We start from the raw sequence: 27,500 nt of genomic DNA, 5'->3' as shown, positions 1-27,500 counted from the left end.
TTGATATATAATACAAATGTAAGTAACGTTTCATTGAAAATAGAACTTGTTTACGTATCAACTTAATAAATAATATCAATCGACAAGAAAGTGATAGAATAAGAAAACAATATTCCGAGATCGGGAATCTTTCGATTGTTATAGGCGACGAGGTACTCAAATGGAACGGTAGATCTCTTCAGGGTAAGAGCTTCAGGGATGTATACGAGATTATCGCGGAATCGAGACAGGAGTCTCAAGTTGAATTGATAGTTTCGCGAAATTTATCGGCCGCATTGGCACCGAGTACTACGACAATGACAACAACGACGACGATGGTAGGGCAACAACAACAACAACAACAACAACAACAACAACAAGGACCACCGGGTTCGTCGATGTCTGTACCGTCCAGGCGAATTCCTACACAGTCACAATGGAGACAAAAGCAAGACTCCATTTCCGGTTCTCAACAACCCCATCACAAAGGTGACTATGAATTACAAATAATATCATATTTCGATGAGAATATCTTTTTGTCTGTCTTCGATGAGTTTATTCAAAGTCTACGATAGATTTGAATAATTTTGATTTGATATAATATAATATTAATCGATATATATACACGGTTTTCGTTCAATTCTATTAATTTTGAAAATAATTTTGAATAATTTCGACTGAATTAAATCAATCGATTTTTCGATAGAAAAAAGATGACTTTTGATTAGACTCCAGTAGATATTAATGATTTGAAGATCGAAGAGAAAGACAGATTGTACAAATTCTCTTCTCTGTCTGTTTCTTATTAGAATAGATTTTTTTTTCTTTATTTTTTCTTTCTTTCTTTTTTTATTTTTTTTTAACATTTTTACGTCCCCTTTCAAGAGCGACTCGAGAGCGTTTGAAGGAATATATATTTTTTTTAATCTTTTTTTCCTTTCCTTTTTTTTTTCTCTAACGTTTTCGATGACCACGAAAGAGATAAAAGAAACTTTAACATTAAACGTGTTACGCTTAAAAGATAAATATTTGTCTGCGTTATTAAGAGAACAGTAGTGGTGTGTGTCGTAGTCGTGACACGAAGAAAGTAGAAAAGTAACGTTGCGATAGTTCGATGTCGAGTTCATGTATAAATATATACATACATACATACACACATACATTTTATTATATATATATAAAACTATATATATATATATATATATATATATATATATATATATATAAAACTAAATATTTATTAAATCTTACGCAAAGATGAAACACAGACATTTATATATATATATATAGTTACACATACATACACACACACACATACATATATATGTATATACACGAAATATAGATAGAAAAATATTTTTCTTCTTTTGAATTTTTTTTTTTTTAACAATAGATTGTAAGTATATTTAAGCTTATATTGGACACGGCGCTATATTATCACAGATTATATGATTTTTCGCATTCCAGGTCTTAAGAAATGCATCCTATGGGGTAGGCTTTAAATTTCTTTTAACAACCAAACCCTCTCTCCCGCCCGTTGTTCCCAGATTTGCTGAGTGTAACCTCATCTTTTTTCTTTTCTCTTTTTCTTTTTTTTTTATTACTTCGTTATAGCGAACAAAACCCTTTCCCCGCCCCTCACCCTTTTCTCCCTAACTCTTTATATCTACGTTTGTTTCTTACAATTGAATCGATCGAATTCAATGAAAATGAAAAAGAAACGATAAAACCGAAAGTAAGAAACGATTGAATAGCTCAATTTCCGCTTTGTGTATTACTATAAATGTGTTTTATTGTAGAGCGTAGATCGTAGTGCTGATGCACCTCTTCCTATATTTCTACCTCTCGCCCACCCCCTGGGCCCCTATTTTTATGACCATCCTTGCTGAAGTGTACACCTGTCCTTTTAATGAGGACTTAGTCTTATGGGAGCAACAACATTTTAACTTATACGTATATCTATTTATCTATCCGTATGTATGGCGATATACATATGTTTGTATATATACATATGTATATATATGTGTATATATATACGTGTATATATATATATATACACATAGGTATATACAGTAATATATTTTGTCATTACATGCTTGTCTTTATTCACTGATTTATATAAGTATTTACATCTTATATACTTAAGTATTATACATACATATATATTACGCGATATATAGACCCGAGAAATGTATCTTTTTTGCAATTTAAATCTATTTCTCTCCGTCCCCAATTTTGTATATATATATATATATATATATATATATATATATATATATGCATATATGTGTACTACTATATATATGTTTATTATCCATATGTGTACATATATATATATATATATATATATATATATATATTATATATGTTCGTAGGACTTGATCTCTTTCATCAATATGATAGTACTATCATTATCGTCTCATGATTATTATTACCCTTATTATTATTATTATTATTATTATTATTATTATTATTATTATTATTATTATTATTATTACTACTACTAAAAGATTATCGACAGGATGTCCATTGCGACACGCGCGTTTGATCGCTTCTTATTATTATTATCATCATTATTATTTTCTTTTTCTTAAATAATCCAACAAATAAACGACGAATTAGTCTGTCGTGTTAATAATAATCGACCTTTTCGGTTATAAAAATTTCGATCGAGCTTAAAATTTTTGTCGTGCTCCTCTCTACCACCCTCTCCTCCCCCCATGTAAAAGAAAAGGACAAAACGTTCTCGCACGGCGCTATACGATTTTTTTACATTAATCTCATCAAATTTCCTTGCAGTGATTCGATGATGAGAATGCGTCGTGGATCAACTTTATTGAAATGTACCGGAAAAGAGAGCGATAGCGAAAAAGAAAGAGAGAAAGAGAGAGAGTTAGAGAGGAAGAGAAAGATCGAGAGAGACAGAGAGATTGAGAGACTGAAAAAGAGAGAGAGAGAGAGAGAGATAGATAGATAGATAGATAGATAGAGAGGTGTTTCGTTTTACGAGCAAAATATAATCTCCTCTCGTGTGGATCATCTCGTTGTCGTTGTCCTATCTCTTCCGTATTCGCACGGAAGAGTCTTTTAATTAAATTACGAGCGATACGATCGAACGTTCTAGAGGGTACAAATTATTATCGTCGCGTGAGTTCGTCGCGTTATACTCACTCACTCACTCACTTACCCGCTCTCTCTCTCTCTCTCTCTCTCTCTCTCTCTTTCTCTGTGTCTCTCTCTTTGACTGCATCTATATACCACGTTACCTGGACTCTATCGATAATAAATTAACATATCGCTTCGAACCTACATACATATATACATATGTACGTACGTACATACATACATACATATAGATACGCGTACAGATACCATACGATTCCTATATCAATGTATCATAATTACATGGTCGACACGGAAAAATCACAAAAATTATCGAATTCAATCGAATCGCTGCTATCATTTTCAATTTTATACTTTATGTATTTTTATATGACATAAATATTAATATAAATATATACTAATATATATATATATATATCTTTTATCTATATTACTATATATATATATTAATATATTTATTTAATAATAATATATTTATCTAAAAAAATAAGAAAAATTAAAAACAAAATTAAGAAAAGAATAAACAACAAGATACGAAAAATACATAGAGAAAAATACCATAGCACTTTCGCTCTAGAATTTTCCTCTCTCAACATTTTCACCCCTCCCCCCCCCCCCCACTCTTAACCATACGAAAGCCCAGTTGTTCTTGCTCTCTCCTTTTCCCAATCGTTCGATCGTCGTCTCGTAATAATAATAATATCTTCGATGCAAATGTGAATTAAAGCCGTTGCCGGCACCGTACGATGTAACTTGCAGAATTGTACGACGCGAGGCGCGAGAAACCGTCGGTTTTAGTGACGTCACCTGGCTCACCGGATCTACACGGTCAAGGACGCGTAAGGCAACCCCGTAGAGGGGTATCAGGAAATGCAAACGTCGGTGGTAGTCTTCAAGTGAAGCTTGCCTTCGATCCCGTTGCACTTCAACTAATTGTCACCGTCGTTTACGCTTCGAATCTTACTCCACGTCCCGATGGTCAACCAAGAAATCCATACGCCAAGATCTTTCTACTTCCCGATAGGAGGTAAGTCTTTCATCTTCTTTTTCTTTTTTTTTTTTTAACTCTTTTCTTTTCTCTTCTTATCCGTTTCTTTTCTATTTTCTTTCCCTCTGTTTTTCAAATTTGCGTCAGAAAGTAATAATTATAGATTTAGGCGAGACGTGAAACATTCGACGATTTTTTTCGATCGTTCAATTTTCGATTATTATCATAGGTTAAACGTTAAAATTTATTTTTAAGATCGATATTTAACATTACGAAATCATACAATATGTTTACATATATATATATATATATATATATATGGGAGAAGGTATCAGAAAAATTTAATACGTAGCAATTACGGAAAGAGAGCGAGAATTTTTGCGTTCGAAAGAAAAATAAAAAAAGAAAAAAAAAGAGAGAAAAGAAAAATAGCAAACAAGTTCGTGAAGGATCATATAAAGTAATTGCGAGCAATAAAAATAAATGATAATGGCGATAAATAATAATTGTATCGTCGGTCAGGGTGAACGTTTTTTTCTATGAAAATTTAGTGAAAAGGAAAAAAGAAATAGAAGGAGAAGAAGAAGAAGAAGAAGAAAAACATAAAGGAAGAAGAAAGAAAAAGAAGAAGAAAAAGAAGAGAGAGAAAGAACAAAAATAAATTAAAAGAATAAACGTCGAGCTGGATAGAAAAGATAATTGGTTTCGAGGAATATTTCGTAACATTGTTGGGACAAACGAGTGTTCCCTATGGCCTTTCTACGACAGTTATCGAAAAGTTCAGCCCGCGATCGTTCCAGGCTGTCTACAATTTGATGAAAGTGTCGCATAAAGTTTATCTAACCAACGTTATATCTGTACATACATAGATAACTACATATCTATATAAATAGGTACATACATACGTGCATACGTAATACATATGTGTATACATATATAGATACATAGGTCATTGGCAAGCATCCCAACGAGAGAAAACATTTCTGTAGGAACGTTGCCTTACCATTTTGTAAATTCTACCGAACGATTAGAGAGAAAATTAGCTTCTCTCATTAAACGTCGACGATTACTCTTAGCAATTACATTCCAATTAACTCTTTTCTCTTAATCTTTACATTAGAAGATGATTAATCTGAATTGTATGAGTAGAAGTTACAAACGACGTCTCTCTATATCTTTACATGTACGTACACTATGTATGTACTATATACTATATACATATATATATATAGTTTAGACTACATATATCAAAGATTCTGTATAAAAGGAAGATCTATGGGACCATTATCAGCATCTTTCTTTTTTACGTTATCATTCCGCGTAGGACGAAGATATCTTTCCTTTTCTTTCTTTCTCTTTCTTTCTGCTTTCGTCGACGCCAAAATCGTCGAGAGAGAGAGAGAGAGAGAGAGGAGAGACTATCGCATTCTAAGATAAATAATTTCACGAACGAAAATGGAGTTCTACACGTAAGGCGAGCCAAGAACGTAACCCCGGAAAACGGTAGAACCCTTCGTCGTGAAAACTTGGCCGTCGTGCCAACGATTTCGTAGACGCCTAATGGCCGTGAAGTTTTGCCCGTTCTGTTAACTTTACAAATCCTTCCATTAACTCTGAGCCGAGCCTGTATACCTACATATCTTCTGGATTTTCTGTGCTTTCACCGAGTTCTTCTCAAATATATATATATAGATATGTATGTATGTATGTATGTATGTATGTATGTATGTATGTATGTATACACACATACAGAGAGAGAGAGAGAGAGAGAGAGAGAGAGAGATACGTAGTACAAACACACACATCGTTAGAAAACATCGAGCTAAGAGTCTTGCGAGTGAAAGCTAATTTTTATCAAGTTTTTATTCCTCGCAAGTTGGAATAATTTCTCGTTTGAAAAGGGGAGAAGCCGCAATCCAGTCGACGAGTAATTTTGTAGAAATAAATTTATATATACGTAAGAGCGTAATATATATATATATATATATATATATATATATATATATATATCGTAACCATCTTCGTATTATTATCTCTCGTTCGCTATTTTTTTTTTTTAAGGGAAAAAGAAAGAGAGAAAAAAACGATACGTTAAGAATCGAAAAAAGTAAAAAAAAAGAAAAAGAAAAGAAAATTAAAAAAGAGAGGAGAAAGGAGAGGAAAAAAAATAAAAAAGAAAGAAAGAAAAGACGAAGAAAAAAAAGGAATAAATAACACGCGATTACGTTTCGACGAAGTTTCACGACGTTGGTTCGTTTTATAAAAGTTACGTTGGTCGATCACGCGATTTGGATTATTTCGTGAGCTAATAAAAGGGTCATGGAACCTACTTTTAACACATCGTAGTACGATACGATACGAGACGAGAACGAAATTTCAACGCAGTGCGGTTCGTCCAATGACGAACGATAAACTTTCCGCTTGAAGAAAACCATTTTCTAGCTTTTTCGATATAGCGACGCATTCTTTTCTTCGGTTCTTTTTTCTGTTTTCTTTCGTTCTCTCGATCGTTAAGAAAGAAAGAAATAAAACAAGTTCGAAGTTAAGAGAAGAACGTAAAAATTTGTCAGACGTTAATATCGGGCTACTTGAAAGGGGTGAGTGGTAGAGATGAATCGAAAAAGAAAATTTTGCGTATCGTAGATATGTAACTATCGAACGTAGAAAATTCGAAACGTAAGGTAATGGAAATGAGAGAACAAAAAAAGAAGAAAAGAAAAGAAAACAACAAATGACTTTCTTATTTTGTTTCCTGATCCTCGTATTTGCGTATGAAACAGGTACGTGGTATCGTTAGCGAGACGTTGAAATGAAAATAAAGAAAATCAAAATAAAAATAAATGGGACGAGATAGATAGATAGATAGATAGATAGATAGATAGATAGATAGATAGATAAGAGAGAGAGAGAGAGAGACAGTAAATAAAAATAATCGTAATATCTTTTCTTATATTGCTTTCAATCGATAGCGAGAAGTCGAAGAGACGGACGAAAACGTTGGCTAACACGAACGATCCAAGATGGAATCAGACTTTCGTTTACAACGGGATAAGAAGATCGGAGCTTAGAAAGAGAGCATTGGAGATTACGGTTTGGGATTACGGGAGGTACGACGCGAACGATTTTCTTGGTGAAGTCGTCATAGAATTGGCGGTTGCTCCATTGAACGAAGAACCCGAGTGGCATCCATTGACGGTACATACGGAACATCGGTAAGTACATATGTACATATACATACATATATGTGTATACATTATGTGTATAATATATATGTACATGTATATATATGCATACATATATATATATATATATATATATATACACATAAATACAAAGGGACATACGTATACGTGCGTATAGTAGTATTATTTAGTTACATGTATATATATATATATATATATATATATATAAATATATATATACATAGAAATATATACAGGTAGTTTATCGAAGCGTTTTAAAGCGATCTCGATCGAGTTATAAATCGACAGAAATATCAACGATATCGATTAAGAACAAAATCGAAAAAGAGGGATAGAGAGGTAGAGAAAGAGAGAGAGAGAGAGAGAGAGAGAGAGAGAGAGAGAGCGAAAGAGAGAGATAGAAAGAGAGAGAGAGAGAGAGAGAGAAAAGGGAATCATTACCGGAATACCTGTCCTATATTTGGAGGCTGCCAAGTGTGTGACCTTTTTTGGAAATAATTCGAGATGGGACGAGTACGCGCGCGTTAAAGCGAAGTTTGATATCCTGCAGGCATTATCAGGAGGCCGACGATATGGTGATAACACCGGTGGATTGCCATCTTAGCCCGCCGTCGACAACATCGAGATTAAGCGATTCCGACACTTCGGAGTGCGACATCACGGATTGCGACGTCTCCAGGGAACAGAGACGAACGGCTGACGGTGCCAGCATAAGTAGTATCGGCAGTTCCTCCAGGTAAGGCCAGGCCCATTCTTTAGAACGACAGTGCGCGCGAAAACTTATCTTCCTTAAGTGTACAAGTGTACCTCGTACTTGACTCGAGTCACACGAAATCTTATCTATTATGTGTATATATATATATATATATAATTTTTTGTTTTGTTTTGTTTTTTATTCTTGTTTTTTTTTTCTTCTTGATTTTTTCTTTTTGTATCGTTTCTTTTTCGTTTTCTTTTTGATTATTTCTCTGAACAATCGTCGACATTTAATCTCGAGAGTTATCGATGGGAAAATTTGTTTATGTGAAAATTAGTTTTGGTGATTTGAAGTTTCCACTGGATCTAGAATCGTTTCGTTATTATCGACTAATTCGTTTTACGATAATAATTATTAATCGGAGTCAATGCTTCATCGCATAGTCTTCGATTTATATGTATATATATATATATATATTTCTTTTTCGTCTTTTTTTTTTTCTTTTAAGCGGATAAGCAAAAGGTATAGTTCGTAAATGATGAATTGAAGATAGTGTCGGTAAATCAAATTCTCTTTGACATTTCTTTCTTACTTTTCTTTTCTTTTTGTTCTTTTCGCGTGACCAATGTTATAGCGTCTTCTTTTCTCTCTTTTTTTTTTCTTTCTTCTTCTTTTATCTTCTTTTTCGTTTCGTTTTTTATTTACGGAAAACGAAGAAATATCAATAACAAGTCTGAATTATTCAATGAATTTTGAAAAGAGGGCCAATGATACTCGTAAAGCGCAACGCGTGTTTAACCTCTTATATTATCCGTCCTATATATATTTTTTTTTTTTTACATACGAACGAAATTTTTTTCTTTTCTTTCTCTTTAATTTCTTCTTCTTCTTCTTCTTCTTCTTCTTTCAACAAACTTTCTTCTTCCCCTGCTCACTCAAAGACGTTACTTTCTTTTTTTCTTTTTTTCGTTCCATCTGTGTGTTATCGATGTTACGTCGCTTTAACAAATGCGCTTTTCTGATACCCGTAAAGTTAAAAAAGTCACAAAACACCGTTCCGTTTATTCCGTTAGAGTTTTAGTCGGACCAAGGGAAAAACTTTGGATCATTTGCTTTGCTTCGTAAGGAGGGTGATGGGTGGGTGGGGGCAGGGAGATGGGGAGATGGGGAGATGGGGAGATGGGGAGAGGGATGGAGGGTAGGATGGAGGAAATGGGAGGGAGAAGAAAAAATCGACTATGTAAATAATTATTATAGGGCCAGTCGCTGGCGATTTCGGTCGATTAACCTCGCAATCCGTGATTCGTCGTACCAAGAAAAATTGGAATCGCTCAACCTCGATGTCTTCGACGGCAAGATAAGATGGCAATCCAACGGGGTCATCACCATTAGGTCGAAATACGACCGAAATCGCAAGAAACTGGCCGCTTAAGCCTCGTATTTGGTGGAATAAGGATGGATTTTAATATAAAATAATATCAGAGAAACGACGAGTACGAGCCGAATGTCCAAAGTACGTGCCCAAAGTTAATCGGCGTATGTAATACGATCGAAAGGACCATAGGTGTATTATTCAGGTTTGACGATCTTCAATCTTTATCTATGCATATATTATCTTCAAAAATGTACATCATTGTACGCAAAATACATTGTAGTGTCTATCGTTAGAAAATCATTCTTAGTCGTTGCTAGTCAAAAGAAAAGATTAGAAAAGAAAAGAAAAGTAAGGAAAAGAAAGGAAAAAAGAGAAAGAAAGAAAAAAAAGAAAGAAAGAAGGAAGGAAGAAGAAGAAGAAGAAGAAAAAAAAATAAAAAACGAAAGAAAGAACATGATAAGCCAGCAGAACAACAACAAAAAGTATATTTTTCTCTGCTAACGCGCGATTACGGTGTTGATCGATCCGATGGTAGAGTTCGTAGATCCTCATCATTAATGATTACGTTTATTCCTTCCTTAGTTATTCGCGTAAGAAGAAAGTTTTGGCGAGCGAGTAAGACGAAACTAACTTTTGGGAAAAACGTGAGTCATATTCACACGGGGGGTTAGGGGGAAGGAGGAGGAGGAGGAGGGAGGAGGTACCTACGTCATCGTATTATTCTGGAAAACTTCCCGTCGACGTTTCACAACGATTATCGTTTCTCAAGTCGACGCGACTTCCGATCTTTATTCTTTCACTGTTCGCAAAGACAATAAATTTTGGAGTCCGAATTTATTTCGAATATGAAAAAAAAAAAAAAAGAAAAGGAAACAAAGAAATTCTCACGCGGTAAACGTAACTTGGAAATTAGCGTTCATTTATCATCGTTTTTCAAATTTTCGAAGTTATCTTACCAATTCAATTCGACATAATTATCCCCGTTATTTTCTCTAATAGATAAAAGGAAAAAAAAAGGCAGTAGACCCGCGCAAAAAATTCTTTCCTCTTTTTCCTTCCCTCCGCGAATTGATTCTCAGATCGAGCGGATTATAAAGTAGATATTTTTTTTCTTCTCCTGCTTTTTTCTTTTTCGTTTCTTTTTTTCTTTTTTTTTTTTTTTTTTTTTGGAAAGGGTCGAAGCTCTGCCCCGTCGACTCTGCGGAAAAGCTAGTCGAACATCCATCTTTGTCTTGGGTACGTCGACGTCATTTCGACGTAAAGCCGTCGGAGTCGAGTACGTCGATGGGTAGCACGGGAAAGAGTAAGATAGAAAGAGTGGGAGAGAGAGAGAAAGAGAGAGAGAGAGAGAGAGAAAGAGAAAGAGAGAAAGAGTGAGTGAGAAAGAAAAAGAGAGAGAGAGATAAATGGATAGATAGATAGATATCTACGAACAATGCTGGAAGGTAGAGAGAGGGAAAGAGAGGAAGGGATTGTAGGAGACTAGCTTGTACGTGCTTGTGTGGTTCTGTATTAAGAGAGAGAGAGAGAGAGAGTTAGAGGGTGGGAGCGAGAAAGATAGCTAGTAGAAGAGAGAGAGAGAGAGAGAGAGAGAGATAGCGAGCCAAGTTATAAAACTGGGCAACAAGCCAATTGACATGCCAGTTGGCCTGCAACCACCGCTGGCTGCGGAAGCCGCTTCTGAACCCTCTCTCTCTTTCTGGTATCCATATTAATATTCCAACGATGACGTCCGATCGTTATTTGTGAGTGCAAAGTGCTTTTTACCCTCGTGGTATCCTTCTCTTCTCGTTGTTGGAAAAAAAAAAGGAAAGAAAAAAGGTAGTGAGAAAGAAAGAAAGAGAGAGAGAGAGAAATAAAAAAGAGAAAAAGAACGCGAGAGAGGAAGATAGACGTAGAGGAATTTACGTGGTGAGAAAGAGGGCAGGACAGGTTCTCAATTCAAAGTGTCTTAAGGGTGACGCGTGGAATGATTTCGAAGAAAGAAAACTCGGCAACTCGCGTACCGACTACGAATGGGGAAAAGTGACTACGACGATCCTTGTCCTCGTTGGGATAGAAAAGTCTAAAAGTTTCGAATCGACCGGTGCTTATCGCGTCAGCACGTTTTTCATTGCGAGGAAAGAGAAAGAGAAAGAGAGAGAGAGAGAGAGAGAAGGAACAGCTTGTTAATTTGTACCTTGCGTTTGAAATATATGCCTGAGAGCAAAGTTGATTTCAAGGATTTGCAAAATGTTAATGGGAATTGGACGTCTATGTGGCGCGGGTAAGCGTAAAGATGGTGGCACGGACAAGGGCAGGGGTAGAGGGAGGGAACTTCGCGGCGGAGTATATCGGCGGCGAATGTAAATTACAACGTTTCACTTGGATGAGAATGAAGCTTGGTCTCGGGTTACTTCGAGAATTTGCTCGTTAATGTTTATGCAAAATGGTGCTGCCGGTGGAAGGCGAACGTCGGTTATGGATTACACCGAGTGAGTCGTATTCTTTCTCTTCCATCTTTATTATTATTATTATTATTATTATTATTATTATTATTATTTAATATTATTATTGTTATTTTATTGTTATTATTATTATTATTATTATTATTATTATTATTATTATTATTATTATTATTATTATTATTATTATTATTATTATATCTTCTCTCTCTCCCCCTCTCTCTCTCTCTCTCTCTCTCTCTCTCTCTCTCTCTCTCTCTCTCTCTCTCTCTCTTTTTCTATTTCTATCCCTTATTCTTTTATATCCATGCCTTTCACCATTTCTCGTCGTATCTTTTGAAATATCGAAAGTGCTCTTAAAAGCGATCGCAATTGAGGGTAGTCATGGTTAATTGCATCTCGTTAACCCGCGATAAGCTCGAGACAAGCATGAACATTTCCTTCTTTCTATTTCCAATTTTTTTTCTTCTTCTTCTTCTCTTTTCTTTTCTTTTTTTCTATCTCTCTCTCTCTCTCTCTCTCTCTCTCTCTCTCTCTCCCCCTTTCTCTCTCTCTCTCTTCCGTTTACCTCCATCTCTTCCTGCCTCCTCCTCCACAGTTCTTATACTTTTCTCCTATTTCTATTTCTCTTTCTATTTCTATTTCTATTTCTTTATCCAGCCAGTACGTTTACGTACTTTCCCGTTCCGAATCGAATCAACGACGTTCGACAAAATTTATATCCCCTCTTTTGTAGTAAGTATCTTTATGTGTATCTATATATACATACATATATATATACATGTGTATATACATACATATATATATATGTATATATATACATGTACATATAGGTCGAACTCTACTCGAAGAAAAATCTTTCGTCATTCGCGGAAACTTCAACTTGACGAGTTATCGTCCTTGCTCCCGTTGTATCTATCCGTTTCTAAATTCGTGATCAACGGTATCCCATTTTGCTAGATTTTACGTCTTCTTCCTGTAAACGAAAGAACACTCGAACCGAAAAAAATCATCCCCCTTAACTCTCTCTCTCTCTCTTCCTTCCTCGCTTTATCTATCTCTATCTATTTCTATTTCCGTCTCTCTATCACTAAATCATTCATAAGGAAGAAAAAAAGAAAAAAAAGAAAAGAAAGAAGATTTTCACGATCGTCCCCGATATTTTTTCCTCGCCGTTCTCAAATCCTGATCCACGTTCTCTCTCATTGAGAACTAACACGTTTGCGAATCGAGGTGAATGGGAAGTGTAGGTCATCCCCGAAGCTAGTAGGACTATGGGCCTTTTCGAAGGGTTGGAGAAGAGAAGAGGTTCGAGAGTCGTAAACCCTCTCTCTCTCTCTCTTTCTCTCTCTTCTCTTTTCCTCTTAAAACCCAGTTCCCTTCGACAGCTTGCTTCTACAAACGAGCCTGGAATCTCTGGAAACCATTTGAAATCGCATGTGCGCTTCGCTAATCTCCCCCCTTCGACTCCCTTCCTTCCCCGTTCTCCCACCAACCCCTTCTGCAAACTACTGTCCTGAATCTTCGTGCCTCTTTGCCTCGCCAACGAAGAGATTCGCTGGTCACCTCTTCCTCTCTCACTTATCATTCTTTCTTTTTCTTTTTTTTTTCTTTTTTTCTCATTCTCTCTCTCTCTCTCATTTTCTCTCTCTCTCTCTCTCTCTCTTTCTCTTTCTCTCTTTTTCTTTCTGTCTATCTGTCTGTCTCTCTCTTTCTATGCTTTTGTGCGTGTACTTACTACTACGAGCCCAGCGGAAAACGGGCCGCGAAGCGGAAATAATTGAAAAACGTGGGTCGTCGTGCCCTCCTCCGATATCGGTGAAATAACCGTACGACTCGTTCGGCCATATATACATATATACATACATACATATATACATATTTAATAACCTTCAATTTCACCTAATAGGATTATCCGAAAGGGTTTCACCCAGGGTGCATTAATAAATCCATTGGACGAATGAGAAAGAAAGAGAGAAAGAGAGAAAAAAGAACGAGAGAGAAAGAGAAAGAGAGAGAGAGAATTAAGTGTATGTATGTGTCGCTATCATGGCTACTTTCGATATATTCGTTTCATACCCTTACACGAATATTTCTTTCCGAATAGTTCGATATATAACGAGTAGAATATCGATAATTTAATATTCTCTGATATATTTATTATTCGTTAACGATAATTTAATTTTTTGTTAGATTCTAATGTACGTATGGAATTATCTTTCTCTAATTACTTTTCAACGAGGTGTGTATATATATATATATATATATATATATATATATATAATATATAATAATATGGGAAAAAAAGAGAAAGAGAGACAGAGAGAGAGAGATAGAGAGAGAAAGAGATGGTATATAGGGTGGGACATGTATAGGGACACTTTGTAGAGAAAGATCGAGCAAGCGAGAACGTCTTCGAATCTGGGTCACGTACATTCTGGCCACACTGGAATGGCGATAGTGATCTAAATGCTAAGGAAGGATACACCAGCACGGTCGATGAAGTTGATTTTTAGAACTGAATGTTAGATTATCTATTACTTTTTTTTTTCTTTTTCCTTATTTCTTTTTCTTTTTGTTTTCGAGCTCTCGTTTCGATCAGGTTTCGGTCTTGAATTTCGAAGTTTTTGATGTATCGATCAAATTTTATTATACCCTCGTTAAGAACGAATATGACGGATGAAAAAATAGTCGGCTATGTTCGACGACATATTTTTTTAAATAACAATTATTGTTATTATTATTTTCGTTTCTGTTTGTTCTTTTTCTTTGTGTACTTCGTCTCTCTCGCTCGAAAACTTCTACGACATGGAAGAAATATGTACGAATCGAACGTGTGTTTGTGTGTTTGTACGATTATTTTATTATTTTCGATGTTAGATATAATAAAATCGATCGGCCTTCGACAAGCTCTCGCGTCGAGATCATTGCGCCCTCGCTTCGTTTCCCGAGAACGAACGTGCTCGAAAGGAGATACATATATAAAGAGAGAACGAAAGAACGAGAGAGAGAGAGAGAGAGAGAGAGAGAGAGTGCGAGAGGTGAGTGAGAGAGAAAGAGTGTAAAAGAGAGAGAGAGAGAGGGGGAGAGTAAAGTTTAGCGAAGAGAAAAGAAAAAAAGATTAAGAAAAAAAATTAAGGACAGAATAGTAATTAACGCGAGAGTAAAATGAAAAAAGAAAAAAAGCATAGAAAAGAAAGAGAAACAAAACGAAATAAAAGGTAAAAATAATAATATTACAAAGAGAGAAAAAAAAAGAAGATAAAACATACCGAGAAATAAAAAATAAAATAAAATAAAATTGAATAATAATAAAAGAACGAACGCGTTGCTTTGATTTTCGACTTTTAATCGTATGTTTTGTTATTTATTTTTTAGGTTTCATAATATGCCGTCAAATTATAAGCGGTACGGCCACTACAATTTATACTTTATATACTCCTACTTTATCACGTATCACGCAGTCTCACATATACACACAAACATACACATCACACACGTACCCACACAAGTTTTGCATCTTATCTACCTGCTAGGTTATTTGATACATATATACATATATATAATAGTATTGTCGCGTAGATGATGATGAGTTGTTTCTATTCACTTGTCCTTTTTTTTTTTATTTTTTTCTATATTTTTTTTTTTTATTTTTTTCCCCTCTTTGATTTCTCCTCGAATTGTGCGATTAATGGGAACAAAGTACAAAGTTTTTAACAATATAGAGGCAAACGCATTCACTCACACACACACGTACACGCACAGACTAGTAATATATATATATATATGTGTGTATGTGTGTGTGTGTTACATGAACACTTACATTGGACGCGTTTTTATCCGTAGATGCAAATTTGTGACTGAAAGATCGACTGATTGCATGATAACGTTAATATATATGTATATATGTGTGTGTGTGTATATATATACTGTCATATATAATAGTGTAGATATATATGTATACATATGTATATACATATAGAAGCATTCGCACCTATCCGTTACGCAAGAATCTCGCACCTTTCGTGCGACCTCGTCGATCGAACGAATATGTAACATGTAACATGTAACGTGTAACATGTAACGATCCTTCAAGATACTCGTTTTTTCGATAAATACCACATTATATCTGAATAGGTGCGGATGCATTTTAGCGGGACGTGAAAACCCACTTTTAGGCACTTTCTTAGACAGTTCACCTTGCCATCCGCTTCTTTGCATATTTTTTTCTTTTCCTTTTTCTTTCTAATTTATTTCTTATATATATATAAGTATATATATAAGAAATTTTGCCGACGTTTCCATTTAGTTGGAAAAAAATTTGTTTCTTTCTCTCTTGAGACGAGGAAAGAACGAAAAAGAAAAAAAGAGAGAGAGAGAGAGGGAGAGAGAGAGTGAGAGAGAGAGAGAGAGAGAGAGAGAGAGAGAGAGAGATAGACAGATAAATAGATAGATAAATAGATAAATAGATAAATAGATAGAATATAGATATATGAAAAAACGGAGAGCAAATAGAAGAAAGAAAAGAGAAAAAAGGAAAGAAAAAAAATACATATATATCTATATATTAATAAAAATAATAACAGTAGCAATAACAGTAATAATGAATTAAAAAAAGCAAAAGAAGAGGAAGGAGAAGAAGAAGAAGAGTAAGAAGAAAAAGAATTAAAAGAAAAAAAAGAGAAAGAAAAAAAAAGAATGACATGGCTTATTTAAATAAAAGCTTAAAGCAATACTAGATGGCCTAGATGGTGCGACTAGTTTCTTCCGTATGTAAAATGTTTTCAACCGCAGTTTGGGTAACGTCCAGTTTCCTAGCTCCACGTTGCTGCTGGTGTTACATATAAGCTCCCCACGATTTCCAAGCAACCCCTCATAACGTTGATTCGTGGTATAAACGTACGTGGTTGGATATAAACGAAAGGAGAGAAGAAGCAGGATGACGATGATGAGGAGGAGGAGGAGGAGGAGACGAAACGCGAACGTGGTTTTCGGTGCCAGGAACAGGTCCAACGAATGATTCCAAGTTATTCTTTATTTCTTACTTCTTTCCTTTCTTTCTTTCTTTCTTTATTTTTTCTTTTTGTTTATTCCTTTCATTCTTCGTTTCATATTATTCTAAACGCGTGAACATGAGCCGAAGAAGAAAACTTGGCTCGCGTATTTGCCATTGTTTATACGACTCCGAATCCATTTTCTTTAACGATACGTAGTACAGTGCACGTATAACATATATTTGTATATATATAAAACATATATATATGTGTGTGTTTGTGTGTATATATATATATATATATATAAACGCCAGGCGTCCGATTTCGTTTCTTGGCAAGAAACTGTGCTGTCCTCGCGATCGCGAGTGTTATTAGTCGAGAAAACGTCGAATGTGTCTAGACATGTTCCACGTATTAAACACGTCGCCATGTCGATGCGTTTGTATGTACACTTATATATATATATATATATTACATATATACACACACTTATATGTACGTATATATGTAATGGTCTGGCAACCAACTCGCAGGACCGACTAGTATCGTGCCAATTGTCGAATGGGAGGAAGCAAGTTCGTTTTCGTTGCATTTTTGAAATTGATCGGTATCGTTCGCGAGCTTCCAAGTCAACCTCTGATTTCTTTTCCAAGATTTTTTTTCTTTCTTTTATATATATATATATATATATATATATATATATATATATATATATATCAACTACCTGAAGACTTATTTACGTCATCCACTCGTCTCCTCTTTTCGTGCTTTCCGATGCGATTAAAAAGAAAATAATAAAGTAACTAAATCAAGAATTAAAATAAACAAGGAATTAAAAATTAAGAATTGAAATAGAAATTTAAAAAAGAATAAAAATGTTACATCCTTTTGCTATCTCCTTGTTTCTTTTACTCTCTCTCTCTCTCTCTCTCTCTCTCTCTTTCTCTCTCTCTTTCTCTCTCTCTCTCACTCTCTCTCTCTCTCTTTCTCTCTCTCTTTCTCTCTTTCCAAATTCTACTCGCAATCGCATTATTTGCCACGTGTCTCAGTAGAATATATGCGATTATGGTCAGACATATAGTTGTGACGTAATCTCAATTGAATTAAACGTCAAGTCCAGCAGTCGACGTTCGGCAGCAGTCAACGTGGAGAAAAGAAAAAGAAAAAGAAAAAGAAAAAAAGAAAAGAAAAAAGATAAAAGAGAAAAACGAACGAGTTACCAAGCAGTATTTCTTCTTTCTTCTTCTTACACACTTTACTCCTCTTCTTTGTCCTCGTGTTCCGTATTTTTCTTTCTTTTTTCTTTCTTCTTTCTTTTTTTTCTTTTTTTTTTTATCTACTCGAAACGAAATTCGTTTTTAATAATATCACCACGACGATCGTCTCATCATGAATATTGTCATCGATGATGATAATGATTATGATGATAATGATGATGATGATGATGATGATGATGATGATGATGATAAACGGTAACGATAAGTAATGAAAAAAAGAATTGAAAAAAGAAATAAAAAAGGAAAAAGAAAAAAAAAGAAAAAGAAAAAATGGCGGGAAAGCTCATCATCCCGGTTGCATGCATTGCCGAAAATTAATAGCCAGCGATAATACGTATATCACAGCACTCGCCTCATTTAGCATGTAAGCGACACAGCGCTCACTAATCGACGAAAAACATGAACGCATGCTGGAGCAGCCACTATTCTAGCCCCCCGCCGGAAAGAGAGCTGTGCGTCGATGGTGAACATCGGAGTCGAAGGGACATGTCGCCTCAAGGTCGTAAAAGAGCTGCCCTTATGGTCTCCCGCGATCAACCCGCCTCGATTTCCGGCTATCAGATTTATCGGAAGGTAATTGTTTTCTTTTTGTTGTTTTTCGTTTTCTCTTTCTCTCTCTCTCTCTCTCTCTCTTCATAAATATATCGCATTCTAGAAGATCATTATTTCGTATTTTAATCACCTTTTTAAAGGATATTAAATATCGAAGAAATGTTTAAAATGATTCAGATTCACATTAATTGGATAAATTTGATGATAACATATTGCGACGTGAAACTTTTTGAAAAATGAAAGTTAATCTATCGGAAGATTTAGTTAGTATCTATAATGGTTGAAAACATTGATAACCTTCGTAGATTTTCACAATTCTCTCCGATGAGACGATGAATAATAATCGACCGTCAGAAAGTTGATTATAAATGTATGGATCGTAGAGAAAATCGTAGGAGTTTTTGGTTTATCTACGTTTTATGGTTGGTTATAATGTTATCCGGTGAAACTTTTCTAGGACGATATTCATCGTGGAATGATGGGTCACAGATCCCACAGCGCAGCACCAATGGACTCACCTAGCGTACGTTACCGTGGGAGATCCCAAAGTCCCACCGGTCATCGTTCTTTATCTCCGCCCGAACACAGATCCATGCCTTATTCGCACAGTTACATGCCGAGGTAAAAATAAATAACTTTGTATTAAGCGATACAAATGTTTAGAAGCTAGATAGTAGACAGAGAAAAACGAAAGATCTTTTCTCTTTTCTTTTCTTTATTTTCTTTTTCTTTCTTTATCGATTCCTTCCTTTCCTTTCTCAAAATAAAATAAAGTGAGAATAAAGTGAAAAAGTCGTACATGGACACTTTGCTTTTTTCAACGATCTTATCTAAAAATATTTAGATAGATAGATATATAGATAGATAGATAAATAGGTCGATCAGTCAGTCTGATAGAAAATTCAAATATAGATACTTACTTGTACTCGTCCGAACGATCTTGAAAAATGTAGAGTTGAGAGTAATATATGTATACTTAAAATAAGTATAGTTATAGATATATATTCTCTTTCGTCTTTGAAGGAAAATAAGTCATAAATATTATTCGATTTTTCTTTAGATTCGGTTCCAGATCGGCAACAGCCACGCCTACCGGTTCGCCAAAGAAGCGTCAGCTTCCACAAATTCCAGCAGCCCTTAAAGAGAGAGTAGCTCAAGATCTCGAAGAAAGAGCAAGGTTTATGAGGCATCGTACTAGGCAAGGACACATTACGTATAGGAGTACGGGAATGGGAGGTTAGTTCTATCGAAATAATTTTCGATGAATTTATTTATTTACAAAATGGAGAATTAATTGCAATTTTTAACATTTTATCAGGCTGGGAAAGACACTACAGCGGTCTTTCAGACTCGGATCTACCATCGATCGGTCATGATCCATTATCCTTACCGCACAGTAATGCTCACAGACTGCACAGACCACGAAGAGGGCATTTAAGTCCGGACAAAGATGTCCTTGGTGACCTTGGGGACTCCGACATGGAGAGCATAGCCTCCATAACGAGCAGTGCCTTCAGTACGCAATCGGAACGACCGCGTGGATCGAGGGGATTAATGTGAGTATAGTTCATTGATTATTAAAGGGAAACGAAACGTATACGAAACAAAACAGAACAAAACAAAATCAGGGAAAAGAAAAAGAAAAAAGTTTAGAAAAAGAAAGAAAATAGGAATATATATATCACATCATCTCTCTGATGACATTTATATCATCGTCGCAATCGACTGTATAAAGCAAAGCAAATTATATAGTTATATATATATATGTATATATGTATAACTATTCCTATTAAGGAGAAAAACGACCAACGACAGTTCCGACTCGCTTTTTTTTCTTTCTTTCATTTTTTCTTTTGTCTCTTTTCTTTTTTTTTCTCTTCGACAAACTCTCCGAAATTTTCATATCTAATAAGGATCAATCGGAAACGTATGAATTTTTTTCTTTCTATCACAATGTATTGAACGCTGCATGGAAAAATTCGATTATCACGACAGACGAAAGTTCTTTTTAATTGTCGAAAAGATATAGTCGAGAAAAAAAAAATTGAAAAGATAGATAAACAAGCGGAAAGGGGCGGAACGATCGGTGGTGTTTAGCCTGTTATTATGCGATAGGAAAATCCCTGAATTAAATGGACATTGTCGTAAATGAATGGACACCCTATAGTCGCACTATACATCCTTCCTCGCTTGCTTCTTAGTTAAATAGTAATCCCATGCGCTCTCTACGATATATCTAATCTTAGTTTTACTAATAGGCTGCACCTCCTATGCACACTGTCAATGTCCATTTAATGATGCCCCATTCTGAGAAAACAGGGATCAAGTGCGTGGCGTTGGTCGAACGTGGTTAGGTACTACTAGGGACACGATTGGACGAGGACGCGCGATAGAAAGCGAAAAGAAAGAAAAGAAAAGAAAAGAAAAGAAAAGAAACAAAAAGAAAAGAAGGAATTCGAGCGAACGAAAATGTAAAAAAGATCTATCAAAAATAAAATCGCAAATTCGTCGAAGGTATCGGATATAGGCGGGGGGAGGGAGGGGAAGAAAAAAAGAAATCGCAAAAAGTAAAAAGTAAACAAAAAAAGAATTACGAGATACGTCGTCCGGCGCCATTGTTTCACCCGGGTTAAAAGAAGAAAGAAAACTCTCGTTCGATCGATCGCGAACGTGCGGTAGAGTGAAAGAGGAACAGGAGGAAAAGATAAAAGGGAAAAAGAAAAAAAAAAGAGCAAAGAAAAGAAAGAAAGAAAGTACAAAAAAAAAGAAAAAGAAAAAGACAAAAAAAATGGTTAATTATATGAAGAATGGGCTCACTATGGTAATGTTTCCGCAGGAGCGCTAAAACTCTCTATATGAAAAACATTGTTTGCAGACCAACAGTTAAAAACGTTTTAATACCCGGTGTCATATTCCCCTTGCCCCCGCCCCCTAGGCGCAATAGGCGCAGGCACAGACTTAGGGTTCCCTGCAGCGAATGTCACTGCCCCCCGAACATGAATCCCTCCAAGCCCAGGAGCAAAAACCCCTCGAAGCACAATCCCGTCCCACATCCCCTCGTACGGAGCAAGTCCGCAGTGGTACGCTCGTTGTACAGAAAGATGCGTACGCCGTTCACGAGATCGCAGACCGTCGACGAGAACATGCTGAGATATTACAGTCCGGAGACCAGCGAGTACAGCGTCTCCGAGGGTTACATACTCAAGCCGGAAGAGCTCACCGGTAGCTCGAAGAATCGTATACCGGAGATATACGTCGAGGACTGCCTGCAGGTCGACTTCAACGATCGTTTCGTCGAGAAGTTTCGCGCCAACAACTCCTCCTCGTCGGCGTACCGCTTGGAGTCCGGTTTGCGTAGACGCTCGCGTAGCTGGCAGGATCGTACTAGCACAACGAGCGCCGTAAAGTCGAGGCCGCGAAGCGCCAAGATCACGAGACTACTCCAACAATCACCGTTTCTCTTAACCTCGAGCGTTTTAGCCCACCAACAGCCAAAGCAACAGCAACGACAGCAGCAGCAGCAGCAGCAGCAGCAGCAACAGCAGCAGCAGCAGCAGCAGCAGCTAGCCACTGCCGCCGCCACCGCCGTCGCAGTTGATAATAAAAGTCACGACATTAGGAACGTAGATTTTAGCTTACGCCCGCGTAGGTCTTTTTTGTTTTCCAAGGCTAGAAGCTTCGATTACGATGTGATACATGATCCGTTCAGCGATCGATTTGGTACCACTAGGCTACGGGACACCGGCCTGTTGTCGCGCCGAGCCAAGAGTTTCGAGTACGAGACCATTTCAAGCAACATATTCAGCGACGACAGTCTCAGAACGGCGAGGAGGAAGTTGAAGAGAAATCTTTCTCTGAGCGACGCCGGTTACGGCGACAAGATACCGGCGTTGGGGGATCAGAGCAAGTCCTACTACGATTCGAACGGCGACGATAAGCCGCCAAAGAGTTTGCTGAACAAGGAGCCCAATTACGATTACCTCACGAGCCAAGATCACAAGCCTTTTTACGGTTACGATTCGGAGCTCAGCGCGGGCGAGACAGAGATTTACGTGCCGAGCTTCGATAAACGGACGACGAGCATAATCGAGGACTATCATCACCATCGACCTTACCCACCCCTAGATCCGCGCCGTCTTACCACCGCCACGACGCTCACCGACGACCTTAGATCCACCTTCGGCCGCGAGGACACTACCAAGAGGAAATACGTCGAGTCCTCTTCTTATCAGGATCACGACGCCACCACCTTCAACGCGCACATATCCGCCGAGAAGAGAACGAAGAATCTCGACGACCCGGACCTCTGCGATCCTTTGAACGATCACGTTTATTGCAGCATCGACGAGACAGTATCATCCTCGGACAATTGTTACAACGCAACCAGAAGCGACGACGAGTACGATCAAGCGAGGAGGCTCGCTATGATTTCTTCTCTTCCGCCACGTAGACGAACGAAAAGTACCGACTCCTATCTCGAGGACGATTACGAACGTTACGAGAATTGGGACGTCGATTACGACGACGAGGACGAGGGTTTCATCGATCGTCGAAATCACGAGGACTACGACGACGAGGACGAGGACCTCGACGAGGACGTCGAACGATACGGTTACGAGAACGGGGACGATATGACCGGGACTGCGACTACGACGAATACGACGATGACGGGGACTACGACGACGATGACGACGACGAACTTGCGTAACAACGATCGCTCGATTTATAATCGTCGTCATCAAGACGATTACTATCGGGACGAACATCCACGACGTACAGCCGCTTCGAGGAACGCACAGTTTGACGATGGTACTCTAATCGTCGACGACTATTACAACGGGTATCGTAGCGCCGACGACTACGATTATCACCGTACGATAACGCACACCCCGAGTGGCCTCGAGAACGATAAGAGTTACAACGTCAATACATTCCCACGAAGGCGTAGGAGAAGAAGCAGACGAGGTAGCAGAGGCGATAACAGCAACGTCGTCTCCTACGAGAACGTAAGAGCTTCGAACGTACGGGACGTCCCATTGTCGAGGAAGGACAGCCTGGCCGTACCGAGTTTTTTCGAGAGCAAGAGAATGATGATCCAACGCGCGGAGTCCACGCCGGTGCTGCATTCCGACGAGGATCCAACGGCGTGCCCCGCGGCTATGGATGCCAGAAACAGACGTCTCTATCGCAGGAGACGTAACAGCAGTTGTCCCGAGACGAAGGGTTCGTACATCCGTACGAGCGAGACCTTTCTCAGGCGTGGAAGTTGCAAGGACGAGGAGAGAAGGTCGAACTTTATGCTGGACTCCGAGGAGGAGTTTGGCTCGATGGAGACGGTCGTCGGTGCCGATTACTTTAGACGGAAAAACGAGTTGGACCCTCGTGACGATGGTGGTGGTGGTGGTGGTGGTGGTGGTGGTGGTGGTGGTGGTGGTGGTGGGGGTGGTGGTAGTGGTGGTGGTGGTGGTGCTGTTGGTGGTGGTGGTAGTAGAGGTGGTGGTGTAGTCCTTGTAGGCGAAGACCGATTAGGATCGGGTAGATCAGATTACTACGACGACGAGCCGCCGGTAGACTCCTCGAGGTACGATCTCCTGCCGGATTACGAGTGTCGCGAATGTAACGAGGCTGCCGCCGCTCGCGAATTCGTTAGGTCAGGGTCGCTACGTTCCTCGAACACGCACGAGTCGCGTTATCAGAATTGGTCGTCCTCGACGCGCGGTAGTATTAGACGAAAGAGTAGCTGTCCGGAGTGCCGTGAGCTGGCGCTGTCCTCTTCCGGTGCCGATTTAGCCGGCGTTGGTAGGTCGCGTAGGAGCGATGAGAGGAGGTCGTTAGTCGAGGCGAGGCAGAGGTATCGTAGGCGAAACAGCAGCTGCCCCGAGGCTAGGGAACTCGAGCTTATAGAGAAGAGGCAGCAACAGCCGCAGCAGGACGGCAGGCACCAGTCGCGTCAGCCTTCGGCGATGCAGTCGATGCAGACCCAACACCGCCAGCAGCAACAGCAACAACAGCCGAGTAGTAAGAGGAACGTGGCGATAAGCGACACCCTCGAGTACTACGAGTACTCGATGGAGAGCGAGAGCCAGTGCAGCGAGAACTGCGGATTTGGCCCGTGCGATCCGCGTAGGCCCCGTAACCGAGCACCCCGCCCCGGTAACGCTAATTCAAGTCTCTTTGATTCCCAAACCGCTACCTCCGACACTGCTAAAAACTACCACCCACGGGCCGACGATCATCAACACGAAAACCCACGTACGATCGCGAAACCGACATCGACGCAACAACAACAACAACAACAACACCAACAACAACAACAATATCAACATCAATATCAACAACAACAACAACATCAACAACAACATCAACAACAACATCAACAACAACATCAACAACGACAACAACAACTACAACAACAACAACAACTACAACTACAACAACAACAACATCATCATCAACAACCACATCATCGACATCATCAACATCGCCAAACGAACCACGAACCACGATCGTCGTCGTCGTCGTCGCCGCCGCTGCCGCCGCCGCCGCCGCCACTCCCGCACCCGCACCCGCCGCCGTCGTTGTCGTCGTCGTCGTCGTGTCAATACTGCGCCCTCCCTCCTCCTTCTATTCATAATAAAAACGCCGCCGCTAATAATTATTATCCCAATCGTCGCGACCACGACGGTGAATTCCCAACGTCCCATCGGCGTACCCATCGGAAAATAATATCTTATAACGACGCCGGCGGCGACGCCGACGGTACCGTCGACGGTCACTCGACGACGACCGTCATCATCAACGATGGTGACGTTCTCGACGGTGATGTTGATCATCGACGACGACGTTACGACGACGACGACCCGCGGGATCGTCGCTCCTCCTCCATGCCCGAAAACAGCGAGTACTCCGGCCAGTCGAGCTCCTACGAGAAGCCAACGAGGCATCAGACGACCGACAATGGCCACGACGAACAACATACCGGAAAACGGGGCCAATTTACTAGGAGTCTCAGTAACACGGACGCACCGCCGGACGAAAAAGTCGGTGAGTTTTTCTTTTTCTCTTTTGCTCTTTCTTTCTTTCCTTCTTTCTATATTTCTTTCTTTCTTTTACATCTATACTCCATTTTCTTTTCGTTGCTATTATTATTGTTGTTGTTATCATCCTAATATATATGTATTTTTTTTTCTTTTTTTCCTAAAGGTCGAATCCCAAATTCCATGATCCTTTGAGAAAGGCTTCTCTTCTAAATCGTTTACAGTTTCAGCTGGATCTATCTCATCGGTCGAAGAACCGCGAACGTGACTCTTCTTCCCTTCTATATACACACATACATTCATACATACATACATATATATATATATATATATATATATATATATATCATCATGCGGACTTTGCTTGGAGAGAGCTTAGTCACGAATTCTATTTCCCTCTCTCTCTCTCTCTCTCTCTCTTGATACATTTCATCGATCGCAATAAAAGATGGAAGGGGAAGATGCTACGTTCCTAGCAGTCCTTTGACTGTATAACCCTCTCTCTTTCTCTCTTTCTCTCTTTGATTTTGGCCGTCGCCCAAAATTACCCTTCCAAGGCCTCCCAAAGGCCTACCATTCGAAAAAAAGAGAATTTTTCAACGATGACTCATTTTTCTTCTTCTTTTTCTTCTCTTTTTTCCTTTTTTTTTTCTTTTCTTTTAATCCTACCTCTTTCCTCTCCATTTTTTTCTCTTCTCTCAACACAGATCGAAGCTAGTTGATTATAATACGAATGGCATCAATATAATAAATATTTATTATTGATATAATGTAATAATTATTCCATAATTGATCGTCATAAGGAAATTTTGTACAGTTCATCTTAATGGGTTCGTAGTAAAATTTTGTATTATTATTCATAATTTTATTATTATTATTATTATTATCGTTATTGTTATTATTGTTATTGTTATTTTATTTTTTCTCTTTTTTTCAGCAGCAACGAGAACAATTAATTATTAATGCCGTCTAATTACTTATACGTTATACAAAATCATGCCTATGCATCCCGGTAATATTAATTTATGGTATGTTTAATTCGTTAAAAAAAAAAAAAAGGAAGAAATACAAGTAAAATTTTTTTTTCTTCAGCTACATCAATAATAATTAATTATTGAGCAGCATATAATTTGCCTTAATATACCTTTTAATTATTTACGATTACGTTATACGATAATTTGATGTATATATATATATATATCAACATATAGTGTAATCATTCGTTTTTAAAATTCACAGTAACAGCGTCATTCATCGATGATTATCAAGACAGACGAAGTATTAAAAATGATCAGACCTTTCTTCGATTTTTGTAGAAAAACAAAAATGTCTCAGATTCATCCACCTCCTTCTTCTCCTCTTCCTCCTCCTTCATAATGATCGAAGAAAAGAAGATAATAGCAAAGTATTAAGACGCGACATTAGATTTCTTTTTTATAGTTAAACAATATTAATTGCTCTATACCTAGTTAAAGATTACTCCGTACACTTTTCATTTCTCGTTAAAACCCTTCAAATCTCTATTTTCATCAATCGCATGCAATTCTTCGATATATTTCAATTACCACTTCAACGTTAAGAAATGAATATCTCTTACAAGGAAACAGAAAAAAGACGAACGATTTTTCTCTACAAGAAAGAATTTTCTATCACAAAAAGTAGAAAAAAATAAAGGAATAAATTTCAAGGATAAAAAGAAATTGATATACTACGGCTTAGCATCGACTCGCAATAATAGTTTTACCATTGATTGTTAAATGATTAACAAAAATATTCACCAACTAATTAATTACAACAAAATTAAATTAGAAAAAAACAATTAACAAATTCA

At 37.8% G+C, this 27,500-nt stretch overlaps 1 protein-coding gene across 25 annotated transcripts in view; it reads left to right on the top strand.

Moving 5' to 3' along the window:
* The window catches only part of LOC127072651 (regulating synaptic membrane exocytosis protein 2-like), a 100,176-nt gene that overhangs the window by 44,269 nt on the left and 28,407 nt on the right, over nucleotides 1-27,500 (top strand). For 15 of the 25 annotated variants that reach the window (XM_051013206.1, XM_051013199.1, XM_051013200.1 and 12 more), the window contains 12 exons: nucleotides 145-468; nucleotides 1,423-1,470; nucleotides 3,862-4,129; nucleotides 7,060-7,302; nucleotides 7,844-8,029; nucleotides 15,188-15,217; nucleotides 18,500-18,653; nucleotides 19,090-19,253; nucleotides 19,693-19,868; nucleotides 19,951-20,188; nucleotides 22,363-24,074; nucleotides 24,126-25,676. In XM_051013206.1, coding sequence (XP_050869163.1) covers nucleotides 145-468; nucleotides 1,423-1,470; nucleotides 3,862-4,129; nucleotides 7,060-7,302; nucleotides 7,844-8,029; nucleotides 15,188-15,217; nucleotides 18,500-18,653; nucleotides 19,090-19,253; nucleotides 19,693-19,868; nucleotides 19,951-20,188; nucleotides 22,363-24,074; nucleotides 24,126-25,676 — 5,094 coding nt within the window. The remainder of the gene's footprint in view (nucleotides 1-144; nucleotides 469-1,422; nucleotides 1,471-3,861; nucleotides 4,130-7,059; nucleotides 7,303-7,843; nucleotides 8,030-15,187; nucleotides 15,218-18,499; nucleotides 18,654-19,089; nucleotides 19,254-19,692; nucleotides 19,869-19,950; nucleotides 20,189-22,362; nucleotides 24,075-24,125; nucleotides 25,677-27,500) is intronic. The other 10 variants (XM_051013202.1, XM_051013201.1, XM_051013205.1 and 7 more) reach the window with 10 other exon arrangements.

Source organism: Vespula vulgaris, chromosome 2 (genome assembly GCF_905475345.1).
Source record: "Vespula vulgaris chromosome 2, iyVesVulg1.1, whole genome shotgun sequence".
NCBI lineage: Eukaryota > Metazoa > Arthropoda > Insecta > Hymenoptera > Vespidae > Vespula > Vespula vulgaris.
Note: the sequence above shows the minus strand (reverse complement) of the source record. Positions and strands in the feature narration are given on the sequence as shown.